The following is a 20,159-nucleotide window of genomic DNA, read 5'->3' as shown; positions in this document are numbered from 1 at the left end:
GATCGGTTGTTCAGATCTAACCCTGCAGAATGCTGCTGATTGCAGTGGTATATCTTCATCTTTATGTCTGAGTATAGCAGAGAGCTCTGCCAACGACCCACTGATGTTTGGCTCGCAATGGATTTGGAGAATTGGCAACAAACGGCAGGAGTTGCAGTTCGCAAGTGTATGACTTACGGTTTTTATTTGATTTTCATTTACGCGGACTGCCAGGACAAATGTGGGCTGTAGTTCAGTCGCAGAGTGTATACGACATGTGTTCTTCTACAGTGATAAAGCAGCAATGTTCTGCTTTTTAGTGTGAATACTTGAATGGAAGTGGCAGGATGAAAAAGTTTTTTTTCCAGTTACAATCCAGACATACAACACTTTGTGCTGTTGTTACAGCAGTGTGTTTCTCACTTCAGGTGAGGATGCTGGTGTGGCTGGTTTTGCTCCTGCCTGCCTTCTCTTTGGCTCAGCGATCAGAGCCCATGTTCTCAGCTATAACCAAGAGCGTCCTTCCTCCCGACTACGACAACAACCCTACCCAGCTCAACTACGGTGTGGCCGTCACCGATGTGGATGGGGACGGGGACCTGGAGATATTTGTAGCTGGGTGAGACATGGGGAGAAGGGGACGTGTAAAAAGCTAGATTTATTCTAGCCTCTAAATCCCTGATGCCCTCTTGCTCTTCTCAACGTGTTACAAGTGCTCACATTTTTTTTTCATTATGCACAATTAGAGCAATTAATTAACTGCTGAGTGATATCTAATTCTAAATCATAAGCTATAAAATAAAAGTGCACTGTCATTTTACAAGCTAAAGGTTGAAGACAAAGGCAAAAGATTAAAAGACGAGAGATGGTAAGGGTGCCCTGAGGCTCACTCAACTGATGAAAATGGATGTGATTGGATAGAGCGCCATTGATGGGAACAGTTTGGCAAGCCTGCCTCTATCCAGCGAAGCAGCAATGAATTTCTCAGTGCTTAACAGAATATAGATGCACCAAAATGACCCTGGTTAATAAATGTCATTTAGCCAAGCCGTCGTATTCAGCAGGCATTCTGAACGGGGTGGAGGGGGCCTTACAAACCTCACAGAGGATGTGATTTCACTGAGGCTTAGAAGAATCCTTGGATGGAGTGTTTTAGTTTTTACTATATTACTGTTGTTGACATTCAGTACTTAAGTATAGCATGAGATATGTTTTTTTTAATATTCCTGTTGATACCACTTTTGACTGTATTGCTATGTTAATGGTAAGACCTGAAGAATCCCAAAGAAAATTGAGAATCAACTGTCAATATTAGGTTATAGCTATGCCAAATATATGGACCTATACTGACTATAAAAACTACTCATTTAATTCTCTTAGTGTAAATTATGTGGTCCTCTATGAACACAAAATTTTGAGATATGTTTTTGCTTTTTCGTCTGTGGTCCCCTGACTGGTTTCTGACTCACTAAAATCCAATCCAGTTGGGATTTGGCAACATTTATGCGAGTAGCAGTTTATGTAGCTTTTAGTCTGTAACCACATGTCCTGTAATCTCGCTTCCTTTTAACTCCACATCCCAGATTTTGCATTTTCAAACTTGAGCCAGACTTTTTCTAAAGGCACACATGCAGTAGTATCCCCCAAAGCCTGAAAACAGACTTTGAAGGTTTGAAAGTTTTCAGCAGCTTTAAACAACCACTTTTACAAAATTTGGCATAACAGAGCCTGTTTTTCTATAGTTCATCTATAAATGAAGCAACATAAAATTGTTTTCAGTATTTTTTCTGGGCAACATCATTAGTCACTACTCATGACTTGCAGAACAAAAATGGCACTGCATGATTTAGACTTTAAAATACTTGCAGACTTATGTGATGAACTCGTAACAGCTTGCCATTGGTGTCTGTTGACAGCTACAACGGCCCGAACCTGGTGCTAAAGTACGACAAGCAGAGGAAGAGGCTTGTCAACATCGCTGTTGACAACCGTAGCTCCCCTTTCTACGCCCTGAGAGACCGTCAAGGCAACGCCATTGGAGTGACAGCTTGTGACATCGATGGGGACGGTCGGGAGGAGATTTATGTCCTTAACACCAATAACGCCTTCTCTGGTACAGTGCAAGTTGAGACACCTTTATAAAAAAAATACAAATGCATTATGTGCACACTCATACAGGGTTTATAAGTGTTGTACAGAGACAAAGCAGGAGAATCAGTATGCAGATATTAAGCTTATCTCATCTGAGTCTTCATCAGATAACAGATAAGCTTTGTGCTATTAATCAATCCGAGAGCTACACAGCGCACTCTGCCAAAACTGCAACACCTCACCTCTATCATTTTTATAAAAACTCCTGTATCACATTTCTCACTTTCAGCCACAGCAACCTGCTCTTATGTTTCCAATCACCCACGGTTCTTGTATTGCATAATACCTCTTTACTCTCCGCACAGTCTTTGCCTCTCTTGAACTTTCCTGAATGTCTCTCCGCATCAAGGTCGGGCAACATATTCTGACAAGCTGTTTAAGTTCCGTAATGGACGCTTTGAAGATCTGCTGAACGATGACATTAACGAACACAGAGACGTAGCCAACCGAATGGCTGGGCGCTCAGTAGCCTGTGTGGACAGAAAGGTACTACACACACACACACACACACGCACAGAATAGGGTATATGCAGATCCACACCACAGACACACACAAACTCCCCCGAGTGTCTTCTGCGTACATGCATGGGTGCTTCTGTTTGTTTACCAGTGATAACTCATGCCCTGCCTACGCCGCCCTTCTCAGCATGTGCTATGACAGTTCATTTGGGGGAATGGTGTGCCATTTTCTCTCTTCTGTCCATCGCACCAGTGTAATTACAGAAGCCAGGGCTCGTTTGTTTTATAGAACATCGTACGAGGGGAGGAGTGATGACTGCACACTACTTCTTTCTGCCCGTAACATTTTCTCTCCCTCTCTCAGTCCCTTTCTTGTTGTTTCCTTCCCTCTTTCCACCTCTTTCACTCTTTTTTTTCTCCCTCTGACTGACATGCTCACACTCTTTCTTTGTCTCGCGCGTACAGTTCTCACTTCCAATCAGGGGGCAGGATAAAGAAGGTAATAGTGTGAAGAGGACAGTAGAGATTACAATAGATTTTTTTTTAACCACAGTCCCATCTCACTGAGCGCTGATAGGTTATGCAGCTGACAAAGCGATTGGAAAGATATCCGCTTTTAATGGATAATGCTTTTAGAGGAAGCCAAAACCCTGATGTGCGTTCTTCCATGCTACTTCCAGCCAACAGACACGGAGAGAGATTACATTTTCCTATTGTTGAACAGATTTTGAACAACAGCTGAAGGTTACAAAGGCCAAATCCAGAGCATGTAGCATAGTTGGCTAGCTAGTTGATGTGTTCTTCGTGGTCTTGTTTACTCATAAATAAAGCGTTATCATTCAGAAAACAGAGGGATAATTAGTCATCCAAGCATTTCCTCTCTCCCACTCTCCTTGAAAGTGACGTCCAATCATTACTCTTATGCAAACTGATGAAGGTGACATATTGATGGGCCTGGCATTGAACTGATGGATTGGTTCACTTTGCACTGGTGGGCAGGATGGAGCTTCTGAAAATAAGTGGATTTTAAAAGCCAGGATAATTGAAATACATTTGATAAAAAGCGCAATGTACGTTTCCTCCGAAAACAAACAAAAAAAAATGCAAAGGTGATAGCTTATTCAGGCTTTGCAGTGATAGCTACAAAGGGCATGCATTCAGTCACATATCCCAGCACCAACCTGCACTTTGCAAGTCTGCATGTCACACTATTCACAATGCCAATTCCAGTGACAGAAATTAGCCTTGGGTGAAGACTTATTGAAAAATCATTGACTTTTAAGTTTGTTAAGTAACTGCCAGTGGCCTTCATTGTAGTTCATTCTCATTTTGTCAAGTTCTAAGTGTGTGTGTGTGTATGTGTGTGTGTGAGAGAGAGAGAGAGAGAGAGAGAGAGAGAGAGAGAGAGAGTGCTCCCCACTCCTCCCACCTCAGCAGGCCATAATGTGATGCTTGATGACATTTACATCACCCAGACTCATTTACTTTTCTTGTCTTGTAAAAATATAGTAAGGTTAACACAAATGGTGAAGTGTATGTGTGTGCGTTTGCATATGTGCATATGTGTGTTTGTATTGACTGAAATATGTTCGGCCTGGTGGGAAAGCTCATTGGAATCGAGTGTGTAGTCTATTAGTGTGGTTCCGTCTGTGAGTTTGTGTCTGCAGGGACTCTGACTGATAATGGAGTGTGAAATTAATCTCCAAAGGGAGGCAGAGGAAGGAGGTAGGGAGAGAGGCAGAGAGAGAAAGAGAGAGAGAGGGGGTAAAGGGTAGGAAACAGGGTGAGGGGGGGAGATAAAGTTTGATTGGGAAAAGGTGAAAATATGTAGATAATCATCAGAAATAGAAAAGAACTGGTGAATTTCTATATTTTCCATACAGCTAACAAATCCCAAGAAAGAAATACACACAATTTCTGCTGCCATTAATCCGCAGCTGAAAATAGTCCCCAACAAATTCACTATTTACTCCTAACTGAGTGTCTTTGCTCTTTGCTAAAACCTATAGTCTCAGTGAAAGAAATAACGCCTGCACAGGTTCTTTATCAGGTCAAAATCAGGCCAGTTCTTTAAGGGATCCATTCGCTTAAATTACAAATAACATAGGTTCCCGCTTACCTGTAGTGATATTAAGCCATGTAAGCAGTTTTGGTTTTATGTGACCAGGTTTTCAGATACTATATTTTGGCCTCAAGCCCAACACACAGGAGGTGAATGAAAATATGTCTGTGGAGCTGACAGCACTGAAAATTAACTTTTAAAAAATGATTAACAATGTGTCTTTCCAAAAAACCATGTCCTTTTTTCTTTTTACTCTGGATAATCCATTGAGCACACTGTCAGCAGTTTTCAGGGGCTATGGTTTTTGGTTTCAATGAAAGCTGTTGATAGTCAGGACCACAAATGAAATTTAATTCACCTCCAAGCAGATAGATACTAGTAAAGGCAAGTTAACTATATTAATAAATTAAATGTAAATCATTATGTAGACCATACAATCAAACCTGCGGGGGCAGGTGTGCTGCACAGCTCAGGACACCATCATAAACATGCTGTAGAAAACAAGTACAGTAACTTGGAAAGAAAGCAAGAGCACCTTAGAAAAAAGGAAATGCACTGCAGACTTTATTTTACGAGCTGATGTTCTGGCAACAGCCATGCTTTTCCTGACCCTAAAGGGAAAAGCATGGCATCATATTTATCACTTGTAGGGCAACTGAAACTATGAAATCATCTGTATAAATAAATAAAAACAATTTTTTCTTCTCCTCTCAGGGTACAGGGCGTTATGCTATCTACATAGCTAACTATGCCAGTGGCAACGTGGGCCCTCATGGTCTCATAGAAATGGATGAGGCAGCGAGTGACCTTTCACAGGGCGTCATTGCCCTCTCCAGCGTGGCAGAGAAAGCCGGAGTCAACAAGTTCACAGGTAGGTGTGAGGAAGTGTGTGTGTGTATGATGTAAGATCATCCAGCACTACTGGACTACCTCCAGTCTGATTTATACAGACATCTGCAGAGGAGCATGTGCTTGTTGTACCCATACAGTCTGAAATATAGGACTTTAGTACAGAGAGGGCATTAGACTGGAGGAGACTAAAGGAGAGCTGGAGAGGTGCCAGGTCAGAAAAAAAGAAAAAAGGCGAGAGAAAGAAAGAGAGCAGGATGAGTGTAAGCGTGGAGAGAAAACAGAAAGGGCCGGAGAGAGAAGTGTTAGCGGGCTCTTTTGGCTCCGTCAGCTGTTTACTCCAGTCAAAGTCACAGGGAAGCGAAGGGGAAGGGCGACACACACATACATCAGACCCGCTCAACAGCCCAGAGATGGCATCTATCACTGCCTAGTGTGATTCCCCCAGTCTTCTGAACACATGAATGCCGCTACAGCGCTGTGTATTTTATATTAGCTCCGTCAGAGTCAGTCTGATCCACGCGTTACATGCCAGAAAGGACTGCACAGACTATTTTTTGTGGAGGTTAAACAGAAGGTGATGCTGTCACTCACTGATTTTTTTTTTAGTATGGGAATTTGAATGTGCAAAACAGAAATCATGTTGAGGATCTTCTCCCCTCACATTTCATGTCACTCAATACTATCAATTATATGAAACCAAAACATCAGGTAAAATCATCCTTAAAACAGCTAAATTAATCTTAGTCTTGTAGTCAAAGATACAGGCTGCAGGAGATTAGGTGTAACATGTTTAAATATATATAGTTATTCCACATGCAACACATTTCATTCAAATATGACATACTTCTCAGCTTGGTATTTTTTTCTTGTCCTTAGTCTTTAGTCTTCCCTGCATTTTTTTTTAATCATATTGACCTTTTACTGTATTTTTTAATGTGTGCAGAGTATTATGCCTTTTAATGAAAATTATTTTCTTAATGTTTTAAGGTGATTTTATATTGTAAGCTGCCTTGCTGCAAAGAGAATATCCTCTTGTAGGACACTAATTATTTGAACTGAATTGAACTAATTGAACTCCCATTTGAGTGATTTTGGAACTGAAAGGATGACCTTGAAACAGCCTTTTTTTTTTGTACTTTGAAAAACAGCACTGAAATTGGCTTGGATCAACCCAGTGATGGATATCGGCTTTGGTACAGAGGAAGAGAACAGTGAATGTCAAAATGAACTATTTTACCATGATTTGTTTCTTTGGTAACTGAGGCCATCATGAGTGAGCAAAATGCTGCCTCTATGATACTTTATTGTAACCACTGAAAAGTCCTTGACAATCAGGTAAGTTTTGGAAGTGGGACACGACTTTGTATTTGTGCGTAACAGAATCAATCCTCATCATCTTTTTACATGCAGGACGTCATCTAAGCCACCAGGGGGGCAGAGCGAGCTGGCTCAGAATCGCTGTGAATGATGTACGGTAGACGGCTTTGTCATCAAACTGCTGTTAATCAGAGAAGAGGAACAGTCAGTGAAGTTGTATATCTAATGGTTACATATCTCCGGAGAGATATTAGTGGTTTATGGCCGTGGTGGGGCAAGGGATATTTGTCTGGGCTGATGGGGCAAGCCAGTAAATCAAGAGTGAGTCCTCACTCACAGAACTGACTCTGCATACTGGAAGGACAATCAAGAGCCCTTTCAGCTCCATAATTAGACTCTGCTGGTCTGAAATGAGACGCTTTGGGGAGACACTTCACTTTGTAGAATGTCATTGGAAAATCCTGGGGTGATGTTAAGTGTATAAGATCTTTTCATAAGGAGAAAATTACTGTTAGCTTTTGGTTAATGCAAAAGATTCTCAGCATGTGTTGCGCCTTCACATTTGTTTGTGCCTAGGTGTGTTTATCTGTGTATTTCTGTGTGTGAAACCCATCAGAGTCAGTGTCTGTGTCTGCCCTCTTTGGAGGAAATTTCCTGGAGAGATAACGATGTCTTGCTGTTCTCTTTTGTTATAGAGCTGATCTCTCTCTTCTGTTCTCTTGGGTTATTTCACCCACCCCGTTTCAGATTTGATGTTTAAAATTGTTTGCTTACCCTTTTTCTTTTTTAAAACCTTCTGTCATCATGGCTTTCTGTCTCTGTCTGCACAGGAGGGCGAGGTGTCGTGGTGGGCCCCATTGTCAGTCAAACGCTGTCCGATGTGTTTTGCGACAACGAGTACGGACCCAACTTCCTGTTCAGGAACAATGGAAATGGAACTTTCACAGATGTGGCGCAGCAGGCTGGTGAGAGGAATGTGTGCGGTTTAACCTTGTAGATCAAGTTAATTCTAAAAATATCATGTGAATATGTGGTAGGATTTATTGTATAATAGAATGCATTACCATATAACTGTAGGTGTGGAGGACCCCATGCAGCATGGCAGAGGGGTTGCTCTGGCAGACTTCAACCGTGACGGCAAGACAGACATCGTCTATGGCAACTGGAATGGACCTCATCGCCTGTACATGCAGCTGAATAACCGCAAACAGAAGTTCAAGGTGAGTTCAAATGTGCCTCCTGAATACTGAACAACTCTACATGCACACAAATGCCAGTATTTACACAAAAGTGTGATGGCAATATCGGCTTTAACGTTTGATTATGCTTTGAATGAAGTGTGTAGGGTACACACCTGCTCCAAATGTTCACACTGGAAGGTAACCTGGAAAGGCTGTGGACAGAGAGAAAAGCAAGACACGATGAAAGCAATTATGGGTACACACTTTCTGTTGTATACATAAAAAAGTGATAGAAGTAGTTCAAACTATACTCACTTTGACGCCTCTGAACACCTTTTACCGTCACGGCTTGAGGGCAAGGACTTGGACCCAAACGCACGACCCAATGACGAAATCAAAAACAATAGTTTTTATTCTAACAAAGTAGCAAACAAAGATCACCCATAAAGGAGAAAAAGGCACAAAAAAAACAAAAATACAAAACGTGAACTCAAAATCACTCTTAGAGAGGAAAAAGACTGAACAACCTGAGAAACCAAATCCAAAAAAGAAACAAAGTAACAGATACACAATCTGACTTGAATTACAATGACTAGATCACTGGACAAGAGACAAGACATGAGACAAGATGTAAGACCAGGGACAAGAGACAAAAACGAACTGACAAGAACACGGGGAAACGACGAGACTTAAATACACAAGGCAATGGGCAACAGGTGAAACCAATTAGGGCGGGGCAGACAATCACAAAGGCGGGAAACAAAGACAAAGACAGGAAGTAGAACAAGACAAGATACACAAGGGCAATGATTTCAAAATAAAACAGGAACTATAAACAAAACTTCACAAACTGAATCTGAAAAGGTCCAAATGTCCACAAAAGAGATCATAACATAACAAAAAGGACTCAGAAAACAGCCCGCTTAGGGGCTAGTCATGACATTTACATCTTTTACTGGAGAGACAAACGTCACAGGAAACATCTTTTTGGGGTCAAATAAGGGATTAATGTGTGATTCTTGGTTTTGGAACATCATCAGATACAGTCAGATCAAGTTAGAGCGAGGTTGTGGTTCTCTCTTCTACTCCAGATCAATGTCTAACGAACAGGCAGCACAAAGAGTTATCAATGCTAATGGATGGCAAGAGAATTAGCACAAGTCAGTACAGGCTCACTTTGGGACTGAGTGGGATTTAAAGACAGAGGGGTGGTAATTTACTCAACCAACGACTCTGCAGACAACTCCTGCGCGACAGCCAGGGGCGTGCATGAGTTTGTGTAGTACAGTTAAGAGCGTCAGAGACGGAGACAGCGTGTAAATCAGCGGAGGTTTTGTCCTTGGTGATCTATGCGTAAGCACCTGTGACCGCATCTTTTACCAAAGAGATAAACGTCATAGGAGACATCTTTATAGAGGTCAAATAAGGGGTTAATGTGTGATGGTTAGCCCAGAGACAATTCCATCAGTGTGACACACACACACACACACACACAATGCTCTCAAATACACAAACACACAGAAGATAAATTGAATTACCAAGCCAATGTTTTTTTTAAACCAAGATTGTTAAATCACAAGCCCACAACACATTTAAGGCCCCTTTCCCCCACATAAGCTGACACTCCCACTAGCCTGTATTGACCTTTGGCACGCATAATGAAGCTGTTGTATCACTCCAGTAAACCGCTAATTAAATTGGGCTGAAACAGCAGCTTGTCTGGGGTAGTGGAAAGTGCCGATTAGGCCTGTTTGTGCTTTAATTAGAATCTATTGCTGAGGTTTTCTTTGCAATAGATTTGACACACACACACACATGCAAAAACACACCTTCATATATTTAACATGTATTTAAAGAGATGGAAGAAGTCCAAGGTAGAAATTTTCTTGGTTCTTGTGTACCGAAACCAGAGCTGGAGCCCTCCTATAATAAATGAATACAAAGTTATTGGGAGTTGGTGGTTAGATGAATTATTTCATTGTAGCCTATATCAAATAAAGCCTATTATTTATATCATTATTCAACTAGTCAGTTTTTTTTGCCAGAACAAAAATATGAGTAATACACAACATTTCAAGCACTCACTTAAGAATACAAATATTTCTAATTTTATATTATAATATCTATAAAATATTTGGTAAGAGTCCCTTTACTTTTTCCCAATGGCACATCTATCCATTCATCTAATATTATAGAAAACGTAGACCTGTTCCTCTCTCCCTCCCTCATGGCCTCAGCTGGCCATCCCCTCTCCTTCACCTCAGTAGCAGAAGGTCACGGTGGGCAGTCCCCCCACCACCACCCCCCCTCCAGCTTTATGAGCCTTATAATTAAAACAGGGAGTAAATACTGGAGGGAGTGAAGGGCTGCTCCATAACTCTTCATCGACTTATCACCGTGTCACTGAAGCGAGGAGATATCCGTTACTTTCTCGTGCAAAAACTCCTCTGCTGGGGAGACTTTTTTGGGCAGGAGAGTTGCGGTCTACTTTTCTAAAGCCAGGGGATTTTAAAAAGGGCCTTTGTTCTTATCTTAAGGCTTTAGTCGAAACTCTTGGCCGGGGTGAGTTACAGTGAGCGAGTGAACAGATCAGCGTCTAACTCAAGGACTGGACACTGATTATTGATGGGCATGTTGGCTGTTGTCAAGATTGAACTTGTGACCTTATGTCGGTTGTTGTGGTTGTGGAACCATCTTTGTGCCCACAGGCTCACCTCACACCACCTGTCCATATGTTCAACTTAACACATATAGGATGTACACTGTGATGGTAACTGGTTCTAGAAAAAGTGCTTACTGTGTGTTTGTTTACCTGATGTACCATGTGTTCGCTCTTTTTTGTTCCCAGGACATAGCATCACAGAAGTTCGCCATGCCGTCCCCGGTTCGCACCGTTCTCGTTGCAGACTTTGACAATGACAATGAGCTGGAGGTCTTCTTCAATAACATCGCCTACAGGGGCCCCTCCGCCAACAGGCTCTTTAGGTACTCACACACTTACACATACATACACACATGTTGTACAAGTATGGCAGTAAGTTTTAATAGCGCTTTGATGATGAGCTTAATGGACTACTCTTGCGTCTTGATTTAATATTCTAATACTGGGCTTGGAAGCCGAGAAGAATTTAAAAATCCCAGCCAAGGATACTTATCTAGTCTGGCATCCCGCCTCCTCCTCCACACATGAATGAATCTTTCATTAAGACAGTTTTAGGTCTCTTTTTGGCTCACGGTTTGGCTTCCTCTCTAGATAATATTAATGAACTCAGCTCTCAAAATGCAATACACGATACATATCAATTGTAAGGACTTAACAGTAGAATAAACTCATCCTGTCTGAATAAAAATCTGATCTGGCATATTTTTCCGAACAGGATGCAGAAATCATGATGAATGTGGCCATGAGCTAGTGAGCCAGTTCAGACTGAATATCAGTAATCAGTGTAAGCTCCAGAGATTTCCTGGATCAGAACATTCAAGCACGTCGGGCCACTGGAGGACATTTTTCGTTCTTCTGGACGCGGTGCTGGTCTGATAGGGGTCACTGCTCCACAGCCCTGGGCTCTGCATTGTCTAGTATGAAGATGAATCAGCTAATTTAACTCTGCTCTCTGGCACTGGGGAAAAAAAAAAAAGAAAAACAAGCTCAAACTATTGTGCCCGAGCTAATTAATTCAATACAACTAATCAATATTTAGCTGAGCTGTGGAGTTCAACAGCCAGGATCAGCACATTAGCGCACTGTGAAATGAAATTATAACTTAAGGAAACTGGACATAGAAATGCTTTGTCACTTACATGGTAGCTGGAAATGTGCATGATTTTTTCCAAACAATGTCTTTCTACAGACATTCAAGTTCAGTCAATTTGTTTGCAAGGCGCATGTAAAACCAACCAGTTTTAATCAGTGGGCTTTACAGAAAGATGACAATTACAATCAGGCAAAACCACAAAAACAATCATGAAAAACAATCAATAAGTAGAAGGCATAGTTGAAAGTAGGAAAGGGAGGGTTAATGAGAGAAAACTGTGTATCACTAAGCCAAGGTTGGAAAAAAAGATCTCATTGTAAAGTAGTGTCACAATGCAGACACTCCATTCTAATCTATATTTCAAAATTCTGCTCAAATAGAAAGTATTGTCTGTAAAATTTATTTGGAGTACAGTGTCATATGTAAAAGATGAATGGCTCCTTTAATATGTTAAATGTGTAAAGTAACATAAAATGAAAATACTCAAGTCAAGCACATGCACCTCAAAGCTAAAACAGTGATTATATATTCTAGTGGCTGTGGTATCAGTGTTTTACAGCGATTTGCTGGGTAACTGCTGTGATGTTAATGTGATAGGGTGAGCAGGAGAGAGCACGGAGACCCCCAGATAGAAGAGCTGAATGTTGGGGAGGCATCAGAGCCCGAGGGACGAGGCACCGGTGAGTGTGACAGAACAGACAGACGTCCTACAACTCACTCTCACAGCAATGACAAGCAGTTCATGTGTGATATTCTAACATCTCACCATTAGATGGCAACAGAGCTCCACCGGGGATCTGAGTTTCTGCATGAACTTTAGAAAAGCAACAAACGAAAAAAAAAGATGTGTTCCACCTAATTAGCTCTATGTCTGTTGAGATACAATGCCCATGTTTCCCTGCATGAGGAGAATAAATGTTATGTAGGCTGTTTCCTGAAGTGCATCATTACTGTGATGGCTCTCCAGGAGCTGTGGCCACAGATTTTGATGGTGATGGGCGTCTGGAGCTGCTGGTGTCTCATGGTGAGAGTGCTGCCCAGCCGCTCTCCATCTACAAAGTCAACCAGGTGAGTGTTTGCGAGACATCTTTAAAACCTAAAAAATCAGTTCGACCCTCAGTAGGTGTGACATCTGAACAGAAACACACCCTTTTCTCACTCTCTCTCCGTGTCTCAGGGCACCACCAACTCATGGCTGCGTGTAATTCCCCGGACCAAGTTTGGCGCGTTTGCCAGAGGAGCTAAAGTGGTGATGTACACCAAAAAGACCGGCGCGCACACACGGATCATCGATGGTGGCTCAGGATACCTGTGCGAGATGGAGCCTGTCGCCCACTTTGGCCTTGGTAACATGGCATTTAATCTCTTAAGGACAGAAAACTGTTGCACTGATCCACATATGCATCTTGCCAGGCCTGCAACTATGATTATTTAATTAATAACAACCTATTAATACTTCATTTTTAGGTTAATCATTTTATCCATGAAATATCAGAAAAATAGTGAAACATGTCCATCAGCGTTTTTAAGAGATCAAGGTGACGTCTTTCAACTGTTTGTTTTATCTGAGCCACATCCAAAAACACAAAGGAGTATTATAAAACTGAAAAAAGCAGCACATTGCCACATCATGAAATCTGAATCTAGTGAATGTTTGGCATTTTTTCACGATAAAGGACTTGTTATTATCGGTGACTTAGTTTCTGTCGACTGAATAGTAACATAAGAAAGAAATGGACAGCATGAGCATTACAGAGAACACCGGTGAGAAGGAAAATGAAAGCTCTGTGTGGAAAGCATTGATTTAATACCTCCAGCCTGATTAGGCACCCATGGGAGATTGAGTTGTCTGCAGGAGAGAGGTGGGTGGACAAAGAGGGAAGAGATGGGGGACAGGTGCTGCAGCTGGAAGCCAGCCCGGTTTGTCTCTTCCTGCCCCTCTAGGACCGTCTGCTGGTGGCCATCCAGGCCTGGTAGCCCACCCACCGCGGCTCCCTGGCCCTGCTCACTGAGCCTGTTCTGTATCAGGACTGTGCAAGCACAGATCAAATCCAGAGACCCTCAGTTTTAATGCCTGATTACTCATAACACACTCTAAGAGCAAACTTTCCACACTATCGTGGCTTCAGAACAGACCTCCACACTTGCAAAATGCGTCACTACTGGTCGACAAGTGAAATCCAGTCCCCACCACTGAATGAGAGGGTGTCATGTGGGAACAGAGGTGAAATATTCTTTGGCTCTCAGGCAGCACACCTGCTGTGTGGGTCGCTTTCTGGCAAGGTAACTCAAGATCTGTTTGCATTAAAAAATGCCACTTTAATTACAGGCTGCAGAGGTCCTCTGGAGAGGGGCTTTCTCTATGCCTGATTAAAATAGTTAATGGAGAGAGGAGGATGCCACTCTGTCTCTCACTATGTGTGTGTGTGCGCGTGAGAAAGATCATATGAACATTTGTTTGGGTGTGTTGTGGCTGTGTCGTATGTCTGACCAGGTAAGGACGTGGCCACCAGCATCGAGGTGTACTGGCCGGACGGTCGCTCAGTGGCCCGACCCCTGGAACCTTCAGAGATCAACTCGGTGCTAGAGATCCACTATCCAAAAGACGAGGAGGAAGTCACTCCTACTGTGGAAATAGAGGTACAGCAGTGTTACATGATGGTCCTTAAACTTTGTTACCTAAAGGCTTTGTAGAATCGGCTTCGCCACTGTATGCAGAATTTCAAAAGTACTGTATTTATTGTTTCTCCACTCATTTATTATTAAAATTTTTTTTTTTCACCCATCTGTACAGTAAAACAATCTACACATAATGGTCTTAAATAATTTTAATGTTTGATGTAAAATCATCCTTTGGTTGATTGGACTGACTGTTTCTTGCAGTGTGGTCATGGCTTTGCTCTGAATGAAAATGGCCGCTGCACTGGTAAGTTGAAAAGATTTATTTACCCACTGACCACTCTATGCTTGTAAAATCAAACGTCTTTCCTTCCCTCACCTGCCCCTCCCTCAGATAAAGATGAGTGTACCCAGTTCCCCTCTGTGTGCCCCCATGACCGCCCTGTCTGCACCAACACCTATGGCAGCTACAAGTGCCGCGCCAAGAGGAGATGCAACCAGGGCTTTGAGCCCAACGATGATGGGTCAGCCTGTGTGGGTGAGTGGTAGACTTAGCTGGATTACCGAGATCTGGAGAACAAAGGAAGCATTGCCGGAGAATGAGATGCCTTAAGCTGCTTTAATTACTCTGGTTTTGAGAAAAGGCTTAAAGGTGCTAACATTCCACTGACTGTGTCCCCTCTTTGCACCCCGCTGTCTTGCATGACTAACTCCCTCATGTGAATGAGCGCTCTTTTACCCATAAAGATATAGATGTTGGCTAATTTTTCCCTGCCTACTGTTTCTCCTCCTTCTCTGCAGCCCAGGTGGCTTACTTTGGGGGGACGAGGTCTTCTGGGGAACGCAAGTGGCCGGGCCTTTCTTTCTGGTTGCTCTCCGTCTCTGTGCTGCCACTCCTCTCTACCCATCTTCAGACTGGACTACTGTAGCCATCACTGTTTTTTCCCCATCCTAACTCTCTCCACTGCTGAACGGGGATGTACAGAAACTTTTGGAGAAAACTTTTCACCGAAACATCTACTCCTCCTTCTCCTCGATGGATCTCTATCTTTTTTCCATCAGTTATTCACTGTCTTGGCCTATTCTCACCACTGCTATGTGTCACCTCTTGGCTCCCGGCCCCCTCTGGACTGTAAAGAAACACGCAGGGAGCATGCTCGCTGGGAGCTACGGGGTTCAGAACTAACTGTGTCACGCCCGCAGAGTCCTCACGTCATCACCTGGCACTTATCTTAGTGGGACCTGAACTGAGGCCAAGTCAATAAGTGGAGCCGCAGCGTATAAACCTCTGCACATACAGAAGACAGATCTACTGGCTCCACAGACCGCGTTCATTAGAGACACGCTGAGGCCCCATCTGTATCTCCACTATGCCGCTATGTTAATCCTAACAATGTCACTCTCATACTTATTATGGGCTTACTGGGATGCTGAGGAGCACCAGGTCTCCACACTTTAGGTTCTGTGTGTGTGTGTGTGTGTGTGGGCGAGTGTACTACGTCCAAAGAGGCAGCCGGCTCGAGGAACATATGTCAGGCCATCTGTCTCCGATGGTAGGTTACACTTTGTTACCTATGAATAGTACAACAGCACAGTGAAGAGGGTAAACACACATTAAAGTGTATGTCTGTGAGCACAAGATGAGTTTAAAATACAGTAACTGAAAGGTGTACTTGAACCCATAATCATTTATTTAACAATTTTCAAATCACCTGCCACATAATGTAGAACAACTCTGAGCTGTAAATATTACATGAGCATCAGCTCATAAGTTTTAGTTTAGTATTAATATCAGTCTTAATATTTATTGCTTTTTCTTCCTAATTAAGTCAGAGAACAAGGACGTGGTGATGTTTCTTGCTCGTGATGATGAAGACGTCAATGCAGTGCAATAAAATCTACCATCATGTTCTTAGAATTTAAAATCTACAAATTTAATAAAGTTGTAGGTACAGTATCTGGAGGATGCACTTGAATCTATCATTTGCCACATGATATAAAACTCAAAGGATAAAGCGGTTGATGTGCTATATTTTTATGATTTGTCAACAAATCAATCAATCATAGACCAAAATCAATTATGTGTAAGTTGGTCTCATAATACAAAGATATTTACTTCCTAAACTACTGTTCCTACTGAATGCTTTACAAATATAGTTGAATCTTTTAAATCAATTTCCAAATAAATAAGTTTATAAAACAGCTGGGCACCGTACTTTTCAGCAAATTCTAATCAAACAGGAGTAAACAGAGTTTTTGTTGGGGACGATTTTCAGCTGCAGATGTTGTGTGCTACAGTATTTACAGCAGCAGGATGGTGAATATTAATATCAAAATTAATGAGTCACTCAGTGCTACTGAGTTTGATGTGCTTTTAATAATATTTGAACAACAAAGTATTTGTCTGATCCATTAATTTAGGAATTTGGGATTAGGGATTTGCTGACAGTAAGAAAAATTAAAAAATCACCAGACTTATCATTTAAGTTGTGAATATGGATAGCTGTGATTTTCTGAAGTAAGCTACGACAAATCTTGCCTGTTTACTTGCCTGTATTGTAATTTGGTTTCACATGGAGTTCATGGTGAAGCCCTCAAGTAGTCCAGTAAAATGCATTAGTGCATGGAACCTTTCATTTTTTAAATCTACAGACGTAATTTCTGTCCGGCTGCCACATCTTTTTTGACACTTTTAGGAATTTAATAAATATTTTGGCAGAAAAGATTAACAAAAAGCGAAAACGCTGTCTTGCACAAGATGTTGACAGCTGATGCTGACCAATAGGTTCTTGCTCCCACATTATTATGCGGTGCAGCATCAATTCTCTACTTTCAGCAATCCCAGAGCAGAAGCTACGCAACACAACTCGCATCTTATCCAGTGTTAGATTCAGATAGATTCATCTTCAGGTGCTGGCCAGTGCAGTCCTCCAGAGTAGAGGCTGTGTGTGTGTGTGTGTGTCTGTGTCTATGTGCGCAAGTATGATTCATGGATTTCTCCCTGTCCACTAGCTGAGGCAAGTGTTATATATTTTGGATGTTTTTTTAGCCAAGAACCTCACACATTCCATTTAAAAAAACAGAACCAAACTCGGCCCCTTGACATCAGCCTGCTAATGAGCTGGACCCAAACCACAGATGCCACCTGTAAATATCAAACATTTCAGCGGAGATTTAAAGACTGAACTTATTTCTCTCTGAGACATTTTTAATGAAAACTAAGAAGCATCAGAGCATGAAAAACTAATAAACAAACGATGATGGATGTGCTAAAGCAATTAAAATTACTCACCACGGATCTCTGTTGGATCCACGCTGACGATGCTGTCATGCTCCCTGGGTAAGCCAAAGAATCTGAGGAGAGTGAGAGTTACCAAGGGTTCAGCAAGATCAAGTCCGCTCAAGTCAAACACTTTAATGTGTCTGCGCACAAATTTTCACCAACAGATATGTCAAAGAGGTTCAACTGAGGTTGCTGCAAAGACATTATTGTAAGGACAAAATGGAAACTTTTTTTTGTAGTTTGAATCACACTCTTTGTGTCGGACCTGAACTGTATCACCAAGGTCTGATATGTAAGCTCACAGTTTGCATGAACAATAAGATCCAGAAGTGTTTATCAAAATTGCACGCTTTAAAAGAACATACAGGTGTTTTTAACCATATTGCTCACATTTGCCTACTTAAACCTCCACAATCCTGATGGCAATGTAGTCATTTGTTGTCAATGACATGGTTGTGTGAATCCAGTTTGTATCTTTTCCTATAAATGTGTTGAAATGGGTTTGTGGCATTTCAGCTAATTCTGAAGTCTGTAAACAGAGAAAGGATACCACTGAAGATTGTTGGCTATTTGACAACTCTTAGCTATATGTACATGCTATACATGCTGTATCTACTCTGCCCATTCAGACATGCAGCGGGTGTCAGAAATCACAGGTTATTAAACAAAACTCAATTCAGAAATGGAGCTTTTTTTGTGTGTGTCCGGTGAAGCTAGAGTTCACAACATAATGCTGAAGAAAAGAGATAAAAACACAATATTCACAGTGATGGATTACTCTGATACCATTTTAGACATACCTGGAAGTAAAATTATATATTTCTGGGACAGCGTTAAAGTACATGGCAGAGAGAGGACACATGATATCAGTAACTACCATAACAGAACAGACTCCACTAAGAACAAGGTAAACTTAAACAGAAATTCATTCTTAAACTGTGTAATGTAGCTCTACAGTGTCATTGAATGCAGTCCAAGGACCGGCAGAAAGGATACTCTGTGAGTGTGTGTGTGTTTGTGTGTGTCTGGCATGGTCACTCATACGGCCTTGTTTGTGTCCCAGATGCTCCAGCTGTGTTTCTTTCTGAACTGCAAATGGAGATGTTCCTGTGCAAAATAATACCTGGAACACAGTTCTCAATGTGTGTGTTTCAGGGACGGTTGGACACGTCCGTGCGTATGTGTGTGTGTGTGTGTCTATGTGCCCATGTGCAGCCTGTTTGTGTGTGGGCTTGTGCTCCATGTGGAAAAATACTCCAAATGCATTTTTTTTTTTTGTGCTTCAGACCACCAATCCCAAAATGTCCTACAAACAGCAACTGCATAAAGCACACACGCTATGAAGTGTTCACAGAAAATGACAGAAGATCAGATATGGAAGGATATGTTAAGAAAATATTTGTACTGTAGGGAAATGGCCAGAAAAAAGCAGCGGAAGGAGACGAGAAGAAAAAAAACTGTATGAATGTGGATGTATACACTGCAGTGGTCATGTCTTTTTAGCAGCAGCCAGAGACTACATACGTTTATTTTCTTTTGTCCTTGATGCAAACAACCGAGTAGCCTTTTCAGAGCTTCAGATGTGGGTTAGTGCTGTGCACAAACTTCTGTCTCCTGTGTTTTCCGGCCAGCGCAGACCTAAATCGAGTAAAGGTGTATTGGGATTTGTTGAGATAAAGTTCATGCTTTATCATCCTTGCTTATAACTGCCTGCATTTCAAGTCATTTGATTTCAATTTATTTGATGAAATTCACTGAGCCCAAACACTAAAAACAAGTCAGTGACATTAGAGACTAAGCTACTTCAGCAACCACTTGAGCGTGAATGGCATCACACACATCAGCTGGCTGCTAAGTACGTTGTACATTATTGTACCTTCTGCTAATTTCAAGCCGTTTTTTCAACAAGTCAAAGATAATTAAATAAGTAATAACATAACGTCAAATGCATTCATTCCTTTTCTTTACCTACAGGACCATAACAGGCTGGAACACTTCTCAATATGCAGCGGACGGAAGACTTGCAGTTAAAAGAAAATTCCATTTTTTTACAGCAGATTTTTGTAGTGTTGACTATCCGTTAAAATAACATTGAGTATCTGTTGAATCCTTGGAGCACAGCGACAACAACAAAGTCTGACAGGCTTAGATGAGGCGGGTTGTAAACAAGCCAATTGCACAGAAATTAAACATTATGCAACTATTTTACCTTAAAATAACAGCTTCAAAGTCATTTTGATGGTAGACTGACTTGTAATAGGGAGAATGGCGTCTCTTTCATTCCCACTAGCCCCGAAAGCCTGTTTTTGCACTATGTAACTTGGGTTGAGTGGATTCAATCTCCCGCGAGAAGTGTGTAACACTTTACAGCACTACATCACACATCTCCTAGCTGGGCTTTCAGCTAACTATAAGAAGAAGTCAGCTCAGTATTCCCAGTGTGGAAACCATGGTGTACTGGCCATCGAGCTAGCCAAACTTATATGATGTTTACAGATATG

General features: G+C 41.8%; 1 protein-coding gene across 1 annotated transcript; it reads left to right on the top strand.

Moving 5' to 3' along the window:
* The first annotated feature begins 413 nt into the window (after positions 1 to 413).
* Positions 414 to 14,924, top strand: crtac1b (cartilage acidic protein 1b). Its single transcript, XM_041050108.1, has 13 exons — positions 414 to 598; positions 1,896 to 2,092; positions 2,480 to 2,616; positions 5,366 to 5,522; positions 7,651 to 7,785; positions 7,898 to 8,040; positions 10,850 to 10,986; positions 12,354 to 12,436; positions 12,724 to 12,824; positions 12,934 to 13,102; positions 14,251 to 14,396; positions 14,640 to 14,682; positions 14,770 to 14,924. The coding sequence occupies exons 1-13, from the start codon at positions 414 to 416 to the stop codon at positions 14,922 to 14,924; spliced, it is 1,788 nt and encodes a 595-aa protein (XP_040906042.1).
* The last annotated feature ends 5,235 nt before the right edge of the window (positions 14,925 to 20,159 follow it).

Source organism: Toxotes jaculatrix, chromosome 11 (genome assembly GCF_017976425.1).
Source record: "Toxotes jaculatrix isolate fToxJac2 chromosome 11, fToxJac2.pri, whole genome shotgun sequence".
NCBI lineage: Eukaryota > Metazoa > Chordata > Actinopteri > Toxotidae > Toxotes > Toxotes jaculatrix.
The sequence above is the reverse complement of the archived record's forward strand: the minus strand, read 5'-3'. Positions and strand labels throughout refer to the sequence as shown.

What these genes read in the sequence shown, in the direction of transcription:
- crtac1b (XM_041050108.1), top strand. Translation starts at nt 414, where the DNA reads ATGCTGGTGTGGCTGGTTTTGCTCCTGCCTGCCTTCTCTTTGGCTCAG. An exon ending in CCATCTACAAAGTCAACCAG is followed by an intron (nt 12,825 to 12,933) that starts GTGAGTGTTTGC and finishes TCCGTGTCTCAG; the next exon opens with GGCACCACCAACTCATGGCT. An exon ending in TGAAAATGGCCGCTGCACTG is followed by an intron (nt 14,683 to 14,769) that starts GTAAGTTGAAAA and finishes CCCCTCCCTCAG; the next exon opens with ATAAAGATGAGTGTACCCAG.